The sequence below is a fragment of the Danaus plexippus genome, chromosome 25 (genome assembly GCF_018135715.1).
Source record: "Danaus plexippus chromosome 25, MEX_DaPlex, whole genome shotgun sequence".
NCBI lineage: Eukaryota > Metazoa > Arthropoda > Insecta > Lepidoptera > Nymphalidae > Danaus > Danaus plexippus.
This window is the reverse complement of record NC_083553.1, coordinates 509,930-527,763: the sequence shown is the minus strand read 5'-3', so window position 1 is coordinate 527,763 and position 17,834 is coordinate 509,930. Positions and strand designations below refer to the sequence as shown.

Genomic DNA, 17,834 nt, shown 5'->3' with positions numbered 1-17,834 from the left:
GAGGTTTAACGTGTCTTTATATAAAAAAGGTTAGATATATTATTAGTGAAAATTAATGTTTAATTCGTACTTATAACATTGACAATATTAACTAAAATCTACTTTAGGTAGATATACTAAAACAACAATCCGTTACAAATAAAAAATAAGTTATAGTATTATTTGTTTATATATAAACTCTTAAAAAAACTGGGTCCCGTCAGCCTCTGAATAAATTGAACACGATCAGTTCTTCTAGGGTGTGCACATACCATATATTTCTTTACACATACGAGCCCAAGAAAATACAATATCAGATTCCTTTTGTTTGAAAACTTTTTTGATTGAGAGAAACAGGTGAAGCTTTGGATTTCCAAAACTTATAACAAATTTATTTTTATATAAATATGTCTATGAGTTTTCGTATATCGAATACGCAAAATGTTTAATCCATAGTATATCAAATTTTATTCTTAAGTCTAAATACAGGGAACGTAGTTTTATATACTATTTATTCAACTTCCTATAAAACAGACAAGCTAACAGAATGTCAGTGATACTGAACTTCAGTTTTTGGTGAAGAAGTCAATAATTTTTTTGTAAATATTTAAGGGCTTTGCCGTGGTCGAGGTCGAGGACATAGCTTTAGTCGAGCTTGCTTGTCTTTTTCTATCTATTAAAGTGTCGCCATTTCTTATATTACGTTTGTGAGTTTGCGTTGCCAGAGTCGATTTCAAACTTAAAGTAACTCGCCGTAAGAAATCTTTAAATTGCTTTTTAGTCGATATCTTTAAAATGTTCTCAAGAATATTAATAAAATGTTCCTCTATGACTTTTTCTTTCTGTACATCAGTTTTACGATCAGATTGTGTTTCAGCGTCTCGAGTCGTTGTATTATCTTGTTTTAGTGTATTTTCTTTAATATCTTCTATGCTCAATCCCTCTTCGTCTGAATAATCTCTTTCAACACTATAATAGTTGTAATTGTTTGGTAATTCTACAACACTTTTTTGATCATTTCTTTGGTCAACATGAGTTTTGTTGTATTTCATCGTGCTCTTTATTTTATCCTTGTTGTTGACCTTTAACTTGATCTCGTATGGTAATTTTTTGTTTAATTTTTTTATAGAATCATTTTGTCCACGGAGGATGTAAGACTCGAAGTCTTTGTTCCCTGTATTTTTTAAATTATTTTCGTTATCAGTCTTTTTAACATGAACGTTTCGAGTATAATTTGATTGGGATAAGGTTTCTTTTTGAGTTGTAGTGTTCCATTGCATTGAGGCGTCCTAAAAAGTTAAATAGAGCTCAAATAACTATTGTCAGAAACCAAGTTTATTAAGTATTTATATGTAAGTGTTCTTGTATATTACATACTTCATTGATAATGCTTCGAATCCATTTACTATAGCAGCTCAGTTTTGTAAACACAGTCGGTGAGTTCCGCGCCCCGCAAATCGTTGGAGCGAAGCTGACAACTCCAACTAGTATACCGTTCACAATGGCTGGGCCACCGTCGTCCTTCTGTTATCAAAATTATTGTCCATTAAGAAGCGATACTAAAAATATATAGCTCATCTGAACATCCTTAGAAAAGGCAAAAAAAAAACTTACCACACAAGCACCACCGCCTTTAAAAATAAATCCAGCACAAAAATTGGATCCTGTAATATAGTCACTAAATATACTATGAAAAGATATCTTATTGTATAATAACAAAGCTTTTATTTAGCGACTCCAGTACGTGATACCTTGAATAGATTTGCTTACACTTCTCGTGATTGAAGATATTCAAATCTGTATATGCGAGTGGTTCATTACTGTTGACTTTTTCAACCGGCTGAAATAATTACCAACATTAATATACCAAATGTTGTATTTTTCTACAAGATGTTTATTAATACGTATACTCACAAGTTTCGACCCCCAACCCAGAAGGGCGATTTGATGTGAGCTCTCCAGAACTTTTCTTTTTCTATCGTCAAAATCAATCCTTCTTATATTTCTATTTGTTCTAAAATACGTGTGTTTTTCCATTCTGAGAATTGCGATGTTGTTTTTTAAATACGTCGGATTATATTTCGGATGGAAGAAAATTGTTACAATAGGTACCATTTCACCGTATTTTGAAATAAAGTCACTGCCAATTCTTATAACAACACTCGGTAGGTCGTGTGCTTTAAGACGATTTTTGTAAACACTGTAAAGAGACTGCTATACTATTAATATTCACACCCTTCTATATAGGAACGCAAATTGTTCTGTAACGTTTTAAGGAATCCAACAAACTTACGTTTGTAGACAGGAAGCTGATGTCAGTACAAAAGCTTTACTGATGATGTTTCCAGAGCAACTGAATTCTTCCTTGACGTGAACGCTCACTATGAATGGGTAGTCATTGATGCCGGTCGCCTCGCCTTTGTATAATCGTCTCTTTGGTTTTTCACCTAAATTAATTTGTCTTCCATTAATTATAAAAATATTGTAGGTATAAACAGTAAACTATATGAACTCAATATTATTCCTTACTCCATATTTTTAAGTCATAATATCGATTATTTTCGAACCTTCTAGTTTTTTGTATGAACACATCAGATTCTTTATCCAAGAAGTCGTTGATTGTGAGTTTATCAATTTTTTTCAAAAAATCCTCAATAAAATCCATATTATGTTCAGTGGAATGCATGACCTCTTGCGACTCATTGATACTTTCATTGCTATCAATGTTATCTTTTTTGGTCTCGTTTATATGAAATGTAAAGTTTTTATCTCCAAAATTATGCGAAAATACTAAAGAAGAAATGTTCTCAAAAATATTATCGATTTGTATTTTCTCAAACGTCGTTTCTTTTGTTAAATACGAACCATTATAAGACAATTCATTTAGAACTTGGTCTATTTTTAAGAACTCATCGATTTCTTTGCGGTAAGGGTCTCTTACTTGCTTCATAATATTGTATATTTCAATATTGGTCTCTGATATGTTCCTTAACTTAAAATGGGCTTCCAGTAAGTGCTGGATGTTCTCAAACAAATGAAAATTGCTCGTCAGACCTAAACTTGTAAATAGTTCGTTTGTAATCGATTCTATTTCTTCATTAAAATCATAAAATGTATTACCACGGACGCTTGATGTAAACATACTGTTAATGTTTATTAATGTAATAACTACTACCAATGACATTTCTTATTTCTATGACTTTCCAAAGCTGCGTTATTTGCAGCAAAATATTTTATGCCTTATATTTATGAGGCGTCATAAATATCAAATAACTTGTAACATTTCAATATTTTTCGAGCTATCAATGCTGTTTATCGAAAACAATATATTCGATTTATTTCTGTATATTTCTTAGGTGTTTAAGTTTAAGGATATCTTTCTGTTATGACTCATCTCTATAGCGTTGTATCAGTTTGTACACTATTTAATATTTTCTCAATAAGTCTTTGTCTTCAACAATTGCCTCCGATCGAAGAAAACAACATCGCTGTAACCGAAGCCATTATCCGTTACACGATTAATAAACTATTTTTACTTTTTAAATTAAATGGTAGCGTGAAGGCAAAATCACAAGACTATTCCAAGGTACACAAATATTTTACGTCACTAACGCTTCAGGATTATGACAACTTAAAGGAAATTGCAAGACAGACCAGAGTGAGCTATAAAAATATAAACGATACAGATTTTGTAGCCATAATAAATGATGTACTAGCCGAGGCTAACGTGGTCAATGAAAATAATGATACCGAATTAAATGAAGGCGATGAAAATGTTACTCACTATATTGAACAGTTTTTAAGAAAATTGCAGCTCTTAAAAGAAATGTACAGCGTTGGTAAGGTCTATGCTAATATTAATATGGATGTTCTGAAGGCCATGAAAGTTCCAACGAATAAAAACGATAAATCATCCAATGTTACATATGATTCGTTTAAGATTGTTGGAAACACTACTATTATAGAAGAAAACGAGTTCTGGGGTAATAAGTTCAAAATGTCTTTATGTTATTAATATTCAAAATTCGAAATGTCCAATATTGCGTGTTTGTTACAGAGTCTAGCGGCCGCAGAATATTTAAAGGAGAAAGGACCAAAATCAAACATTTTCCATTTATGGCAACAATTCAAATATTTAATAACTTTCATTGCGCCGGATCCATTATTAAGTCGGATCTTATAATCACAGCCTCTTCTTGTTTACAATTGTACATATCACTAAAATAAGGAAGGTGACATTTGGTAGCTTTCTTTTAGTAATTATTTGCTTGCAGGGCTTATAATAATCGTCTGTTCCGAGAAAATCCAGCGTTTCTGTCAGCTCGAGTCGGCAGTAGCTTTTATAACGGTGGAGGTGAAGTCATATCTGTGCAGGAGGTCTACTTCCATCCTTCCTACGATCCAAAGACTTTGAGGAACAATATCTGTCTCCTCCGACTAGCACGCCATCTGAAATTTAGGAGAAAAATCAGAAGCGTAAAAAAAATTGATTTTGATAGACACGAGTCCACTCTCTCCATGACTACATCTGGAATTACTATAGTGGGCTGGGGTGCCAAAGAGGTTAGGGATTTGTTCTCGAAAATTTGAAGTCGTTTTGATAAAACATTTATAATAATTTTCCCTACAAATTATATTTTCGATAAATATTTCAGCACAGTCCGATAATTGGCAGTCCATGGAAAAACATATTGTCTTTCGCTGAATTACATGTGTATCCTTTAGAAGATTGTCAAGATGTTTATTCCAAGTAAGATATCCGCTGCTGACCAAATTTTTGGTGTGAGAAATTAAATTTAATAGATTTTTTCTTTCAGAGCTTACGTTACGAAAAAAAACTTTTGTGCTGGTTTTATATCTAGAGGAGGAGGAGCCTGCAATGTATGTTAAAATCTGTATTATTTATTTTATTTGCTGTAGGAAACCAAAATCATTTAAATTTATCTATCTATCAATATTATATTTGCTGTAATATAATTCTAGCGTGACGTAGGTGGTCCTGGTATAGTTGAAAATAAGCTGATGGGAATCATAAGCTTCGGATCTCCGGTTTGTGGCTCTCCCGATATGCCAACAGTGTTCACGAAAGTGGGCTATTATACTGATTGGATTGAAGAAATTATGGAACAGGTACACAATATTTTTTGTAGAAATATTTACAGCGTTTAGCTACTTTTATTTTATTTGGCTTGCAGTATTTTATTTGCTTTTAAATTAAGAAGAAAATGCCACCATATAAACACATTTCAAAATTATGTTCTTGTATGTTAATATGTAATCGTAAGAATTATTTTGGGTATATATTTTTAAAGTACTAATATATTTCTATGTCTGTCCAGCCGGTAATTATTTCGAAGAAAAGGACTACTCTAAAATCAGACTTCAACCCATTTTTAGCTCAACCAATTCATATTGAACCGGATCAGACCACATTTAAGATACCACCTTTGACTGGTGAAAAAATGAAGCCAATACCTATTACAGAAATAGACGGTCAGCTTAGAATATCTGATGAGAAACTGTTTAAAGAATTCCTAGCCACTATGTTCAATAGCCAGGAAATTGCTGAATATGAGGACATAATAAATCCAGACAATGGTGACATAGAGGTTAATGATATGATACTCAATGATGATAAGGTCTTAGAGGAAACGGCAACTGAGAACATTCCAGCAGATCAAACCATGATAATTCCCGATGAAGAGGATACAGAAGCACAGGAAGAAGTAGAGAATCAAACACAAATAAATGAAGTTTCAAACAAAAGCTTAGAAGAAAGTGAAAAAGAAGGCAATAAATACGAAATGAATACACCTGCTATAGAAGATGAACCAGCGGGCGTTGATAATTTAAATAAGGATTTAGCCAACTTACTTGAAAATGTACAAGATGATGGCGGGTTAGGACCTAAGAGAGATGAAGATAACAACGTTCAGACTGACGATCAAAAGGTTTTGACACTTTTATATTTATCTGACGAGGACAAAAAGAGTAATGGAGGATTGAGCATACCAACGGAACATTTTGAGGATTTAACGAGAAGTAAACAAAATGTTCTGAATATTTTACCAGAGAATGAACTATATGCTCTTTTATCGGAAGTTATACAAGACGAGGTTGAGAAAATAAACGCTGGGACTTGAGGTTTTTTTGTGCAAAATTATAGTATAGGTTATTTATGACTGTTTTGTTATTTTGTCAATTAATTTAGGTAATAAAATGTAGTAGTATAAAATATTTTTAAAACTTTTCACACAATGTATAACATGTACATAAACACATGACACAGTTAAAAAAATATATGTATATTAATCAATGATAATAAAATTTTAATCTCAGAGTAAATAAATATTGATTTCGTATTTGTACCTTAATATTAAAACAAGTATCAAATTGATAATTTTTACATAAATCATTAAACTCTTAAAAATTATTATGTCATCAATTTAAGTATGAAACATAAAAAAAATAATATTTTGTTGACATAGATTGATTTTTTAAAAATTATATTTTTCTATTTATGTTTTCATATTGGATTTTATAAATGTATATAATTTGTAATATCATATTATTGACATTATTATTGTGAGAAACGGAACGAAACGTCGCAATGAAGTATTGACTTTACAGGTTACATTTTCGCCAGAGGTCGCTGTTTTTCTTAAGAATTTAGGGTGGTCAGTGCTGCGTTTGTTATATCAAGGTAATATTATAGTAGTTAAAATGGTAAGAAATAGTGGTTTATTATAAGAAATAGTGAGGTTGTAGAAAAGCATTTTTGTTTATTGTTTTTTTATATAACTTTAGTGGTAAGTTAGATAAACTTGGTTTCTATGTTATCTCTATTCGAAATTCAAAATATGTTTATTGTAGTTCATAAAGTATATTTTATTTGCTATTTTGCAATGATAACTTTTACGCTTGCAAGTCAATTTATAGTACAGTCTTACATAAATATTCGTTCTGTTGAAGAAAATTTAATGTTATGTAACTTTCGATCGATAGACATAACCTATTATCAAAATATATATCATTAATTGTTATCTACAGATGTCGCTTTTATACATTTTATTAGTGATGGTTGGAATTTAGACAAAAATATATGTAACAAACCTTAGGTATATAAATGTCTAGAAATAGAAACTTCGTGACATAGATAAATATTCCTAAACAAATTACCTTTTCAATCATTAAACAGATTAAGTATTAAATTCATGGCCGAATAAACAATCTAGTTTTCTATTAAAACAGCAATAAGGAAAAATAAACAAATGTTCTTATTATACATAGTCTACGTAAACTATACTCGGTATAAAATGATTAAAAATACAGGATAAAGATTCAATCCAATAATAATTCCTCACAAAAAGATTGGACAATATTTTTGTATGTAATGATTGAACTTGTCAAACTACATGTTCTAATACATTACAATATTCTCTTACAGCACTTAATTTGTTTACACTTACTAAACATTTAATTTTTCTTTTTAATTAAATCTTTAATATTTTCCAACCAAATACAATGCGGTTATTTTGGTTTAATAACGAAAATGAAGTTTAAGTTTATGAAATGGGTTCAATATTATGACTACAATAGATTGATGTGACCATCATCAGACAGTACAATCAATGGTTACTGTGGCTATGGTATTTTACTTATGGTATTGTATATGGTAAGTGGGAAGTTATATAAGTGTCATGACCAGTTAAGAAGCTATAAGCTTTGTTTATCTGACGTGTGCTCAGTACAACAATGATTTCTATAGCCACGACCCATATACAACTGTAAATATATATAAATTGTGTAAATTATTTGTTTTCAGACAATGGCCAGCCATCTTTTGCGCCGAGCGCTGTTTGATGCTATCCGTGTCCCGGCCGGAACCCGTGCAGCGAGTGAAATTGCCAAGGTCTGTAAAATAATTACCATCATTTTGACTAAAATATCTCTTCCAAACAATACTTTAGTAGTATCTCTTGTGTAATTCATTGTTAATATTGTTATATATATGGAATTTGTTATAATTTTTCAGATCGGCGATCGTGAGTGGGTGGGCTATGGTTTCAATGGCCGTCCTAATTATGTAGACAGGAACGATTTCCCCTTACCCGCTGTTAGGTTCAGGGCTGATACACCCGATGTTAAGGTGATTTTTTTTAAGACAATATGGCATTATATATCACACTTTGTGTCAATAGTTATATAATAGATCATTATACATGATCCGTAAGGTATATGAGGTGAAGAATTAAGAAGAATTTAAACAAAGATTACAAATACTATAAATTTTAATATATAATAAATTTGTATTAAGTTAATTAAATTACTAAAATTAAAAGCTGTACACATCATGTTATAATTTAAAATATATGAAGTAATTATCAATGGGGCAAAATTAACATACAAATATACCTTACATGCAAATATATCCATACAGACATACAGACATAATGCATACTTATGATGTAGGTGTTAAGAGTATGTACATATAAAACAACCTTTTTTAATCTTTAAGAAAAATGTCTCTAAAATTTAAATAAATATATCTTTTATGTGTCAGGCTGTAATGTATAATTTGTTATATAGGCACTCCGTGAAAAGGAAAAGGGAGACTGGCGTAAGTTGACCCTGGAGGAGAAGAAAGCCTTGTACCGAGCTTCATTCTGTCAGACGTTTGCCGAGTTCCAAGCACCCACCGGGGAGTGGAAGGGAGCGCTCGGCTGGGCGCTTGTTATGGCGTCCATGTCTTTATGGTTCTACATGGCCATGAAGAAGTTTGGTGAGGAAGACATTGTAGCATTACATATCTATAATTAATGATTTCTTTATAATACTTCTTAGACCTAATTTTTTTCCATTTAATACTGCTTCCAAAACAATTCAAGTCATTAGTCCATACATCAATTGTCAAGTATGAGTCTACAACAATAACGTGTGAAAATCTAATATATGTATATATATATAAAAGATAATAAATGAATATATATGTTCAGTATACAACCCCTTGCCCGAGTCCTTCAGCGAGGAGTCTCAGAAGGCGCAGCTGAAACGTATGTTGGACTTGAAGGTGAACCCTGTGGACGGCCTCTCCTCCAAGTGGGACTACGAGAACAACCGCTGGAAGTAAATGGTAAATAGAACACTGTATATTATATACACAGGGTATATAATAGATTGTTGGTATCTCTTAGGGGATATACAGGAGCTTAACCATCGTAATGTAAAAATTAATTATGCATAAGTATTTCTAAATATGAAATCGGTTATGTCAGTAAATGAAATCTTTTAACACTTAGAACAGTGGTTCGCAATCTTTTCTTGACTAGGGACCATTTTGTATTCTTTGTTGTTCACATGGGACCACGATGTAAAGGAAAAATAAAATGAATGACTAAGAAAGTAAACTTTAATAAAAAACTCAATGTATAAATATGTTAATAAAACATTAATAAAATATAAAAGAGTTTTGAATTCTTTCGCGGCCCACTGTTTGAATCCCGCGGACCACTGGCGGTCCTCGGACCACAGGTTGGGCGCCACTGACGTAGAATGTAAATTCCACATAAGCAAATCTCACAAAGATGTCAAAATAAAAGATAAACCTCAAATTCCTAACAAAATGTACCGAGAACAACAGAAATACCAACAACACATGTATATCACTGTAGTTGTATAAAACTGTATATTAATCCATCAATTTATTTCCCTATTCATTGACAGATGGCGCTAGTAGCTTCAAGATGGCCGCGGTAGAATAGGAAATGTTAACTTATATAAGTGAATAAATCTGTAAGATATAATAAAATGTGAATCATACAACCCGTGTCTCATTTATACCCAGCGATCACACTGCAATATACAGGGGCTGGGAGATGTATACGGCAGAATAGTTACTTACAAACAGTAGCTCTCCTCTGCCTCCCTGACCGATGACTAGTTGTGCGCAGTATCTTTATAATCTCACTAGACATGAAATACTAAAATTAAATGAAACTACGCCTCTCGTCGTTTCGATAAGAATGGAGCAACCGTGATCAACCTAAATAATCCGAAAATATTATTTAAATTCTCGTTATTAAAGAGTTTGTGAAATTAAAACTGTATTTAAAATTAGGAGAACATGATTAGCGAAGAGATGTTTTGCTCCTGGTACTTTAATTAAGCCGAAGATATTTGTATCTCTTTCTAAAATTGTCCTTTAAGCCACGCCTTTAAGGTGGGTGATTGCGACAGCCACTCCTACTAAAGCATGAAACATGCACTTCCTACCCGTTGCTGCTATCCTAGTACTTTCTTATGGATTCATCAATGGAAACTTTAATGATGCGTGTTTGTTTATTTATCTTATCAGAAACGCGAATCTTCTGGGAAATTTACGGAAGTTATTTATTTACCAGGCAATTACTGAAATAAAGAAAGTTATGGCCACATTTTCGGTTAAACAAGATAAAAAGTTAACGTGGCTATAAAAAACACCAAATTAAAAAAAAAATATCCCCTTAGAAATGAAGCCGAGGAGAATAAAAACTACATAACGATTTTGGAGGAGAAAATTGAAGAATTACAAATTGCGGTCCAAAAAAAAACTATTGTTATAAATTAATGATGTACCTAAACGGAGTAACGAAGATAACTAAATGGGACATCAAGGATTCATGTAGGGTGCGAGGAAAGGATCCTGAAGACAAAAATAGTCCAATAGAAGTTACAACTAATTAAATTATTCTATCCTCTGCAAATCTAAAATTGAAAAAATTGTGAATTTATAATAAAAAAATCAATAATAACTGGAAGTTACACAGCAAGCATCTAGGCATCAAAGTTCAATCGGATACACCTGTGTTTTGTCAGAACACTTGACAGTCAAAGGGTCTAGACTTTGTTTTCTAGCTCGACACCTTGCTGAGACTAGATCGTACAAGTTTCGTTGGACAGATACTTAATGGATAGAACTGTATAAGCAAAGATGAACTCTCCGACCCGCTCAAGAAGTGAGGGACAGATACGTGAGCTTCATATCATTAAAAAAAAAAACCGGCGATGATTACCATCACTCGGTTATGACAAATCTTTTATGTGCAGTAAAAATAGACATAGAACCCCTGAATTGACTCAAACGGGCAGACATTAACAACTACTAATAATATGGCCGCTGTGAAAGTCAGAAATCCAGGTCAAATAAAAACCCAGAGCTAGAAGGATGGCAGAGCCTGTCGTAAGCTTCTGAGATAGACAGCGATAGCGAGAACGATAACGAACGAACGGTAAACGATAGCGGCCTCTAGCAATAGATCTCCAGTGAGGGAGACTGACAAAAGATTTCACTGCGAATATACCGACATACGCCGGGGCGCTACAGAGTTACGCTCGAGAGTGGGACTTGGGTATTTATGGGTGGGTGGGTGTAATGCAAAAGTGATTACACTGTAGATCTCTACTGTTAGTTATGTACATTTTTAGAGAGAGGAAGTGCGGCCTCTGTCCAAACATTCCTTATTTTGAAAACTGATTTTTGATACAGTATATAGAGAATGGAATTAGGTCTTGTAATTTAAATCAAACACAAGAGCCAAACTTTCTGCGACAGTGAATGCTGATCTGTAAAATGTGGGGATGTCCGAACACCCAGAGATCACAAATGCGTCTTCCTTTCCAGTCGCCAACCGGCACAATGGAGCCATCTTAGGATTATCCTGGCATGGATTGCTAGCCGATTAATTTGTTCTCTACAGTTTGAGGATGGCCAGCGGCACACGCGTCTTGGAATCCCCTTACCCCCTGAATAAGCACTCGACACAACAATTTCTTTACCTTCACACACACGGCTCGAATAATGCAACTGTTGAGACCCATCTTCCATACGGGTTCCTTAGGCAATATTACGGAATCCGACGAATCGCTTGGCGGCATGATTTTGTCTGAAGGGTAAGTGATGGCCGCCGCTGACGATGTTGTAGACTCCCCGAATGTTTTATTGTTCAGTGAGATAAGTATAAAAAGGCTTTCAAAAGATGACGAACCAAGGATCGCCAGTCAGATAAACATGGTAATGTGTAAAACAAACTGAACCATTTTCGTTTGGGTGTTGAATAAAACAACATGTTTGGGAACAATTTTATATAAAACAACATTTTAACGTAAACGACACAGATTCGCTGAGCATTTCGAAATTAAATTGCGAAAGATCTTATTACAATGATAACATGGAAATAAATATGTCACATACATATAATCTCACAGGTTTATTGAGGAAATGTCTGATAAATTACAGTTTTGGAACCATTACAGCCCGCGCCCACAGAGAGTGGTCAGGAGGTCCGAGTTCCGTGTTCAGCGTTCATTAGAATATACCGAGTCTATAACAACAACGCACACAGAGAGCAGTCTGACCGCGGCGCGAACTCGCAACTCCTGACCGCTCTCTGTGTGCGCGGGCTCTTAGAGTGCCTGATGTGGCAATGTACATGAAAATCTTCATAATGTGTGCAGAGTACGGCCGTGATGTGGCCGACTTGCCGATGTTCGAATATATTAAGTAACATTGAATAAGTAATAACGCCATTTAAAAGACATCGAATAAGTTCTTCTGCACTACCAAAACCAATGTAAACGTTGAATTTATTACGACTACGATACATATAATAAAATAATATTGACTTACAAATATATTAGATATTTAACACTTATTACATTGGACTAGATGATATCACAAAAAGAATAAGTGTATATAATTCTACTTTATTTATTATAAATTAAATAAAAATATGTGACACTATGTCAAAAGTTTAAAATACAATAAAAACATTAATCACATTTATTTATTTTTACTAGCAATACTCAGTAATGGTCTATGTACGGATATAAATATTTTGCTCTAGTAACACTTAACATCGGGACAACGTTGTCTAAACATTAAAGCTAATTTTACGATGACATTCAAAGCGACATATAAATATAGGTAAAGATGGATTTTACACTAAAATATAGAATTTATATTCCTTACAATAATCATAAGAAAATTCCACAGGAGCAAAACTCCGAAAACGGTTCGTGAACCCTAATAAATAAAATAGAGAATGCGGGAGCTCCTTGCGCTCAGCGGTGTTTGCACATTGAAAGAAACGTTTTAGAGTATATTTAAGGCGGTTCACGAACTGTTTCATAATACAATTATTACTTTAATAATACGTCAAGGTAATACAAACAACTCGAATATCATTCTAAGACCGACTAATAAATATGCTTTAGGCTTCAATAGAATATCAATCCACAATACTTTATACGCACCATTTCGATTACTGCTATAGTTTGTATTTTGGTATATTTGGTGCGAAGTCTTATAGTAATTTTCTATCGGTTTAGTTTAAAATCAAATAATCTCTCGGAGGTTGGCAGTTCGTTATCGATGTCACTATGATAAAATATTAAAATTATTATTTATATTATTATTATGTTTTAATTAAATAATTTAAATTCGCTTCATTGCCTAATTTATTAAGGAATTCAAAAAACTCACGAGACGACTAGAAACTAGAGATAAGAAGAAATGACTACATTAAGAAGCTTTTGGAAATATTAATTATTTGATGTAATGACTGGTGTGTGTGGCGACTCCGAGGTTCAAAGCGAACTGTCCGAGCGTGTTGGTAACACTACGACCCTTTCTAAACGTTACCTAAAAAAAGTTTTCTACTATTACAGACGCTTTAGTTTTGGATATAGTACTTTGTATAAGCTTGCTATGTTTTCCAAAATAACAAAATTTGTTAGCGTAGAATCTACAAACATCGAAATTTTGAAGAATTATAAGTTAAGGGATGATCTTAACGAGTAAATAGAGAAGATTTAAGAGTGGGATTAAAATATTAAGGGAAAATAATAACAAGAAAGCCCCTCCGGCACCGCTCCACCGCCTGAGTATTCCAAATAACACTAAACCTCTCCAGCAGACCGACCGATGTCTCTTCTGACGGCTTCAATCCCTAAATGGAAACAGTCCTCCGGGATTGTCCCAGTCCGCGAGCTCCACGGGCCCGAAACATTCGTCGAAGAACTGCTCCATAGTCGAGTACACGTGCAGGAACGAGCGCTCGAAGTTGTGACCCTCATCAGGATACACCTGGAACGGACAGCTTTAGATTACTGTCTTGTATTTGTCTCCATCAATGGACAGTTTATGGAAGGTGGCATATTCAGACTTTCATTGGTTATGTTTGTGCCGTGACATATTTTAAAGCTGGATGTACTGGTGTATTTATTTCTGATGATTTTGTGCCGCGTTGCATTTAACATGGAAATAATTACGATACTTTGTTATCAAATTTTGTTCTCAGAAATCTCGTCGTGAAAATGTCGTAGACATGGCATAGAATGTTTGGATTCATTAAATTTGGCAATTATACAATACTTGATATAATTGAAATCTATCTGAGACATTTTAATCCATTACTTAAAAGTCCGTTATGTAATCGTTCTAGTCTGTGGACTCCGCGTCTAACCTGATGAGAGTACACGGCTCTGGCTTGTATGAGAGCTCGTGCAAGAGCGAGAGCGTGGGGCGGAGGCGCCCGCACGTCCGCGGTGGCGTGCGCGAGTAACACGCGCCGAGGAGGCACCGAGGACGCCCGGCGCCACACACCCAGCGACGCTCCGCCGCCCAGGCCCGAGTAGCGCTCCGACCAGAACGAGTCTGGTGCAAACAGCTTAAAGTTACTGGCCTAGTTTAGAGTATTTTAATATTTCGCTTGAATAAAAATGGCAAAGTGTTGTGAAGCATGCATGAGCTTAATGAACAATCGCTATAAGAAAAACATAAAACACGTTAAGGCTCTGAGACTGGGTTTAGTTATGACTTATTGCAATTTGTTCTGCTATATTTACTTCCTTAACTGAAGATGATATTGTTGGCGTTCTCGTATTGTTTTGGTGCACGGAGCTAATGTTTTCTGTAGTGTTAAACTATCTTGTCATGTAACTCACTGTGGTGTCGTAAGTCGGCGAGGGGCGCCAGCAGGGCCAGGCACCTGGTGAGATTAGCGGCGTCTCCCGCGGCGAGGGCGAGCGCCGCGCCCGCGCCGTACCCGCTCCCCCAGGCACCGGTACGGCTCCCATCCACCATCTTCAGGTTGTCACGGAGGTAGCTGAAACAAACACACATATACACCTACAACGTTTGTTGAATCAGGTTACAATTAAAAGCTATTGATTATTCAAACTGTCCTCGTCATATTATCGTATTGTTTTTATGTTAAGTATTACGAGCTATCATATATCAAATGGTTATTTGTTTATTCCAAACGGTTAAGTCATAATAGATCTTCCATTGTCTTTTCAAGTTACTATATGAATAAACTAACGTAATGTGAATGCCGACCTGATAACTACTTAAATGTTATCACTGTGAACTTTTGGTATATTGCCAGAAATTTTTTCGTTCTCTATCGCATGTTACATGTTACATGAATATGTATATGTATATTCTCACTGATTCGTGAAAGTGCTTCGAGATGTCTGTGTGTGTTGATCAGTAATTAAAATAAATATATGTGTTTGGTGTTTCACTTCATATAAATGGTTGATTGTTTTTTATTTTTCGCCGCTTGAAATTGATATATATATATTTTATATCTTGTCTTTTATGGACTTCCAATTATAATTAGAAGTTTTATTTGTTACGTCTAAAAATAATTTTTTATGCCCTGAATATTCCATTTTTCACACACATGTCGGATATGTAACAGTTTAAGACAAACATATAGTCCGGACTCAGAGAACTGTATGTTGTATTAAGGATTCTGTTACTTCCGATGTACTTTCCTATTCACAGCAAAATAGTAAAACGTAAGTAGAATTAACACAATAGTTCATTAATCATAAAGTTAGTGAGAAAACTTCATTAACATTATAATTTCCATGATATTTGTTGAAAATTTTGTATACTTACGATAAAACAGCTATTTGGTCTTCGACGTCTACTGAGAGCAGTTTCTGGTATATCTCTGTTCGTAACTCCTCTCCCTGTTAGAGAATTTCTTCTGTTATTTAAATACATATTAAAAAGATAAGTTAAATCACAAAAAAGTATAAGAGACGGTTTTTTATTTCGTTTTTAAACCGCTTGTGGCAATACTGAACTGACTTCAAAATATATGGCAATAAGAAGATTCTAAGCATTAAAAAACCATAAGAGAAATATATATTAGTTAATATAAGAGTAATGTTCAAATTGTTTGCTGTAAACAAAATGTATCAATTATCGTTCAATTCATTGTTTCCACATTACTGTCTTTAATAAAATCTAACCTTCAGTCATATACTACACCTGTCCGCCGGATCCTCTCGCGTCTATTTCTGCAATTATAAAGTTCCTTGCGGCGGCGAGATACCAGCCCCAACCAGGTGCCCACTGCTCAGTCACCAGCTGGGAACCTGGAGCCGAGGACCTGGACCACACAGAAGTGCAAGAGAGATTAGAAGATTTTATATTAGACCATGTTTAAAATATTGTAACCTATTCGGCGCTTAACAAAATGTTGATAATCATGTAAAATGTTCTAAAAAATGGAAAATTAACTTTTGAATATAATTAATGCCTGGAAAAATTATATCTTTTTAAAGAGAAATAGAAGAAATACTTTTTTTTTTAATAACCAATTTCTTTTTATACATATGTATAGAATAAACTCACAAATGCAATACGAGTGGTAGCGGCAAGTCGTCAGTGTCCCGCAAGCCCGGAGGCAGTAGCAACCTTACGCGTGCTGATCTTTGCGCTTGGACCTGTAGTGGTAATGTCATGATCACTCTGATGAATGAGCAATACCTATACAATACTATTTCTAACAGCTTATCATGACGCCTGTGCTGAAGCCACACAAATTTTGGCAATGTCTCATATACTATATTTGTGCCAATTTCTCACGGGTATTTTAAATATACAGTTTCCTATAACTTCGTTAACTAACTAACCTGATTACAAACATTAGGTTTTCCACAAACCTGCCGTAATTAACTTAGAGTAAGGTTGATGGAAGTTTATACAGTCTTAAGGGAACGCAAGTTGTGATATATTCAAACGAGGTCTCACACAATGCTATCTAAGATTTCCACGTGTATACGTTTCACACGGTGTCAACCCGTCTGCCCGCGATCACGGTTGGTGTAAATGAACCAATACGCCGGGTTTATGTTCATATAAAATAATAAATAACGCGTAGGACCTATAAAATTTAGTTTCTTTGTTACAAGGTCTGTATCACGTCACGTCACTGAATTTAAAATCGAGTTCCTTATTTTACTTGTTAAGGGTTTCACATGAAAGAATGTCTGCTTTTGAATTTCCAGTACCGAATTCCTTTATACGAATTTTTTTGCTTTTTTGTGCGTTTGAATTGTAGTTTCCAAACAGTCTTCAGCTAACATGACACTCGAAGCGTGAGTACAATTTTTAAGGTTCTTTGCTGGCGTCTGATTACAACGTTTTACGAGTTTTTTTTATCTGATGAACGATCCATTGGAATATAAACATAAAACAGTTGCACGAGGTATTTTGAAAACTATTGACCGAAGTATGGAATCACTGGAATAATATTAAAAGGCATTTATGATATTTTTATGGAAGAAACTGCTTAGTAAATCGTTTATTCACTACCTGCGACGACTTATTTCTCACTTAGAGTTATTCGATATGACAAACCTGAATATAAAAAGACTTAAAAAACACTACATCTTTATTCTTTATCACAACATACACATGCACACACAGGTCTATACACGTACACACACACACACACACAAATCCAGTCAGACACGCGCTCCCACAAGCTGGCACACACGCGTCCAAACAGCAAACA

The 17,834-nt window shown here is 34.2% G+C and overlaps 4 protein-coding genes across 7 annotated transcripts in view; 2 read left to right on the top strand and 2 right to left on the bottom strand.

Annotated features, from left to right (window-relative positions):
• Positions 1 to 82: 82 nt before the first annotated feature.
• LOC116775198 (uncharacterized) lies at positions 83 to 3,256 on the bottom strand. Its single transcript, XM_032668043.2, has 7 exons — positions 2,509 to 3,256; positions 2,273 to 2,426; positions 1,894 to 2,179; positions 1,731 to 1,819; positions 1,594 to 1,657; positions 1,357 to 1,503; positions 83 to 1,268 (listed from the first exon to the last, which is right to left on the bottom strand). Exons 1-7 carry the CDS (start codon positions 3,161 to 3,163, stop codon positions 546 to 548), a joined length of 2,118 nt encoding a protein of 705 aa, XP_032523934.2. The 5' UTR covers positions 3,164 to 3,256; the 3' UTR covers positions 83 to 545.
• Positions 3,257 to 3,258: 2 nt separating this feature from the next.
• Positions 3,259 to 6,328, top strand: LOC116775197 (uncharacterized). The gene is made up of 7 exons (XM_032668042.2): positions 3,259 to 3,962; positions 4,037 to 4,187; positions 4,254 to 4,542; positions 4,635 to 4,729; positions 4,797 to 4,860; positions 4,963 to 5,109; positions 5,319 to 6,328. The coding sequence occupies exons 1-7, from the start codon at positions 3,365 to 3,367 to the stop codon at positions 6,120 to 6,122; spliced, it is 2,148 nt and encodes a 715-aa protein (XP_032523933.2). The 5' UTR covers positions 3,259 to 3,364; the 3' UTR covers positions 6,123 to 6,328.
• A 230-nt stretch (positions 6,329 to 6,558) lies between these two features.
• LOC116775200 (cytochrome c oxidase subunit 4 isoform 1, mitochondrial-like) lies at positions 6,559 to 9,801 on the top strand. 2 transcript variants are annotated; one of them, XM_032668047.2, is made up of 6 exons: positions 6,559 to 6,682; positions 7,805 to 7,891; positions 8,015 to 8,128; positions 8,569 to 8,761; positions 8,976 to 9,112; positions 9,703 to 9,801. In XM_032668047.2, exons 2-5 carry the CDS (start codon positions 7,808 to 7,810, stop codon positions 9,107 to 9,109), a joined length of 525 nt encoding a protein of 174 aa, XP_032523938.1. In that variant the 5' UTR covers positions 6,559 to 6,682; positions 7,805 to 7,807; the 3' UTR covers positions 9,110 to 9,112; positions 9,703 to 9,801. The 2 variants fall into 2 exon arrangements, with proteins under 2 accessions (XP_032523938.1, XP_061380660.1); XM_061524676.1 differs by having other exon boundaries at positions 6,675 to 6,705.
• Positions 9,802 to 12,084: 2,283 nt separating this feature from the next.
• LOC116775096 (inactive dipeptidyl peptidase 10) overlaps positions 12,085 to 17,834 on the bottom strand; it is a 489,500-nt gene continuing 483,750 nt past the window's right edge. For all 3 annotated transcript variants that reach the window (XM_061524606.1, XM_061524607.1, XM_061524605.1), the window contains 6 exons: positions 16,670 to 16,761; positions 16,304 to 16,424; positions 15,926 to 15,999; positions 14,962 to 15,122; positions 14,481 to 14,671; positions 12,085 to 14,101 (listed from right to left, as the gene is read on the bottom strand). In XM_061524606.1, coding sequence (XP_061380590.1) covers positions 13,958 to 14,101; positions 14,481 to 14,671; positions 14,962 to 15,122; positions 15,926 to 15,999; positions 16,304 to 16,424; positions 16,670 to 16,761 — 783 coding nt within the window. In that variant the 3' untranslated portion in view covers positions 12,085 to 13,957. The remainder of the gene's footprint in view (positions 14,102 to 14,480; positions 14,672 to 14,961; positions 15,123 to 15,925; positions 16,000 to 16,303; positions 16,425 to 16,669; positions 16,762 to 17,834) is intronic.

Coding starts and splice junctions, on each gene's coding strand:
- LOC116775200 (XM_061524676.1), top strand. Junction 8,129..8,568: donor CTGATACACCCGATGTTAAG/GTGATTTTTTTT, acceptor TTTGTTATATAG/GCACTCCGTGAAAAGGAAAA. Junction 8,762..8,975: donor CATGGCCATGAAGAAGTTTG/GTGAGGAAGACA, acceptor ATATATGTTCAG/TATACAACCCCTTGCCCGAG.
- LOC116775198 (XM_032668043.2), bottom strand. CDS start 3,163: ATGTCATTGGTAGTAGTTATTACATTAATAAACATTAACAGTATGTTT. Junction 2,427..2,508: donor TTATGACTTAAAAATATGGA/GTAAGGAATAAT, acceptor AAATTAATTTAG/GTGAAAAACCAAAGAGACGA. Junction 1,504..1,593: donor AAGGCGGTGGTGCTTGTGTG/GTAAGTTTTTTT, acceptor TTTTGATAACAG/AAGGACGACGGTGGCCCAGC.
- LOC116775197 (XM_032668042.2), top strand. CDS start 3,365: ATGACTCATCTCTATAGCGTTGTATCAGTTTGTACACTATTTAATATT. Junction 3,963..4,036: donor AGAAGAAAACGAGTTCTGGG/GTAATAAGTTCA, acceptor TGTTTGTTACAG/AGTCTAGCGGCCGCAGAATA. Junction 4,861..4,962: donor GAGGAGGAGGAGCCTGCAAT/GTATGTTAAAAT, acceptor ATATAATTCTAG/CGTGACGTAGGTGGTCCTGG.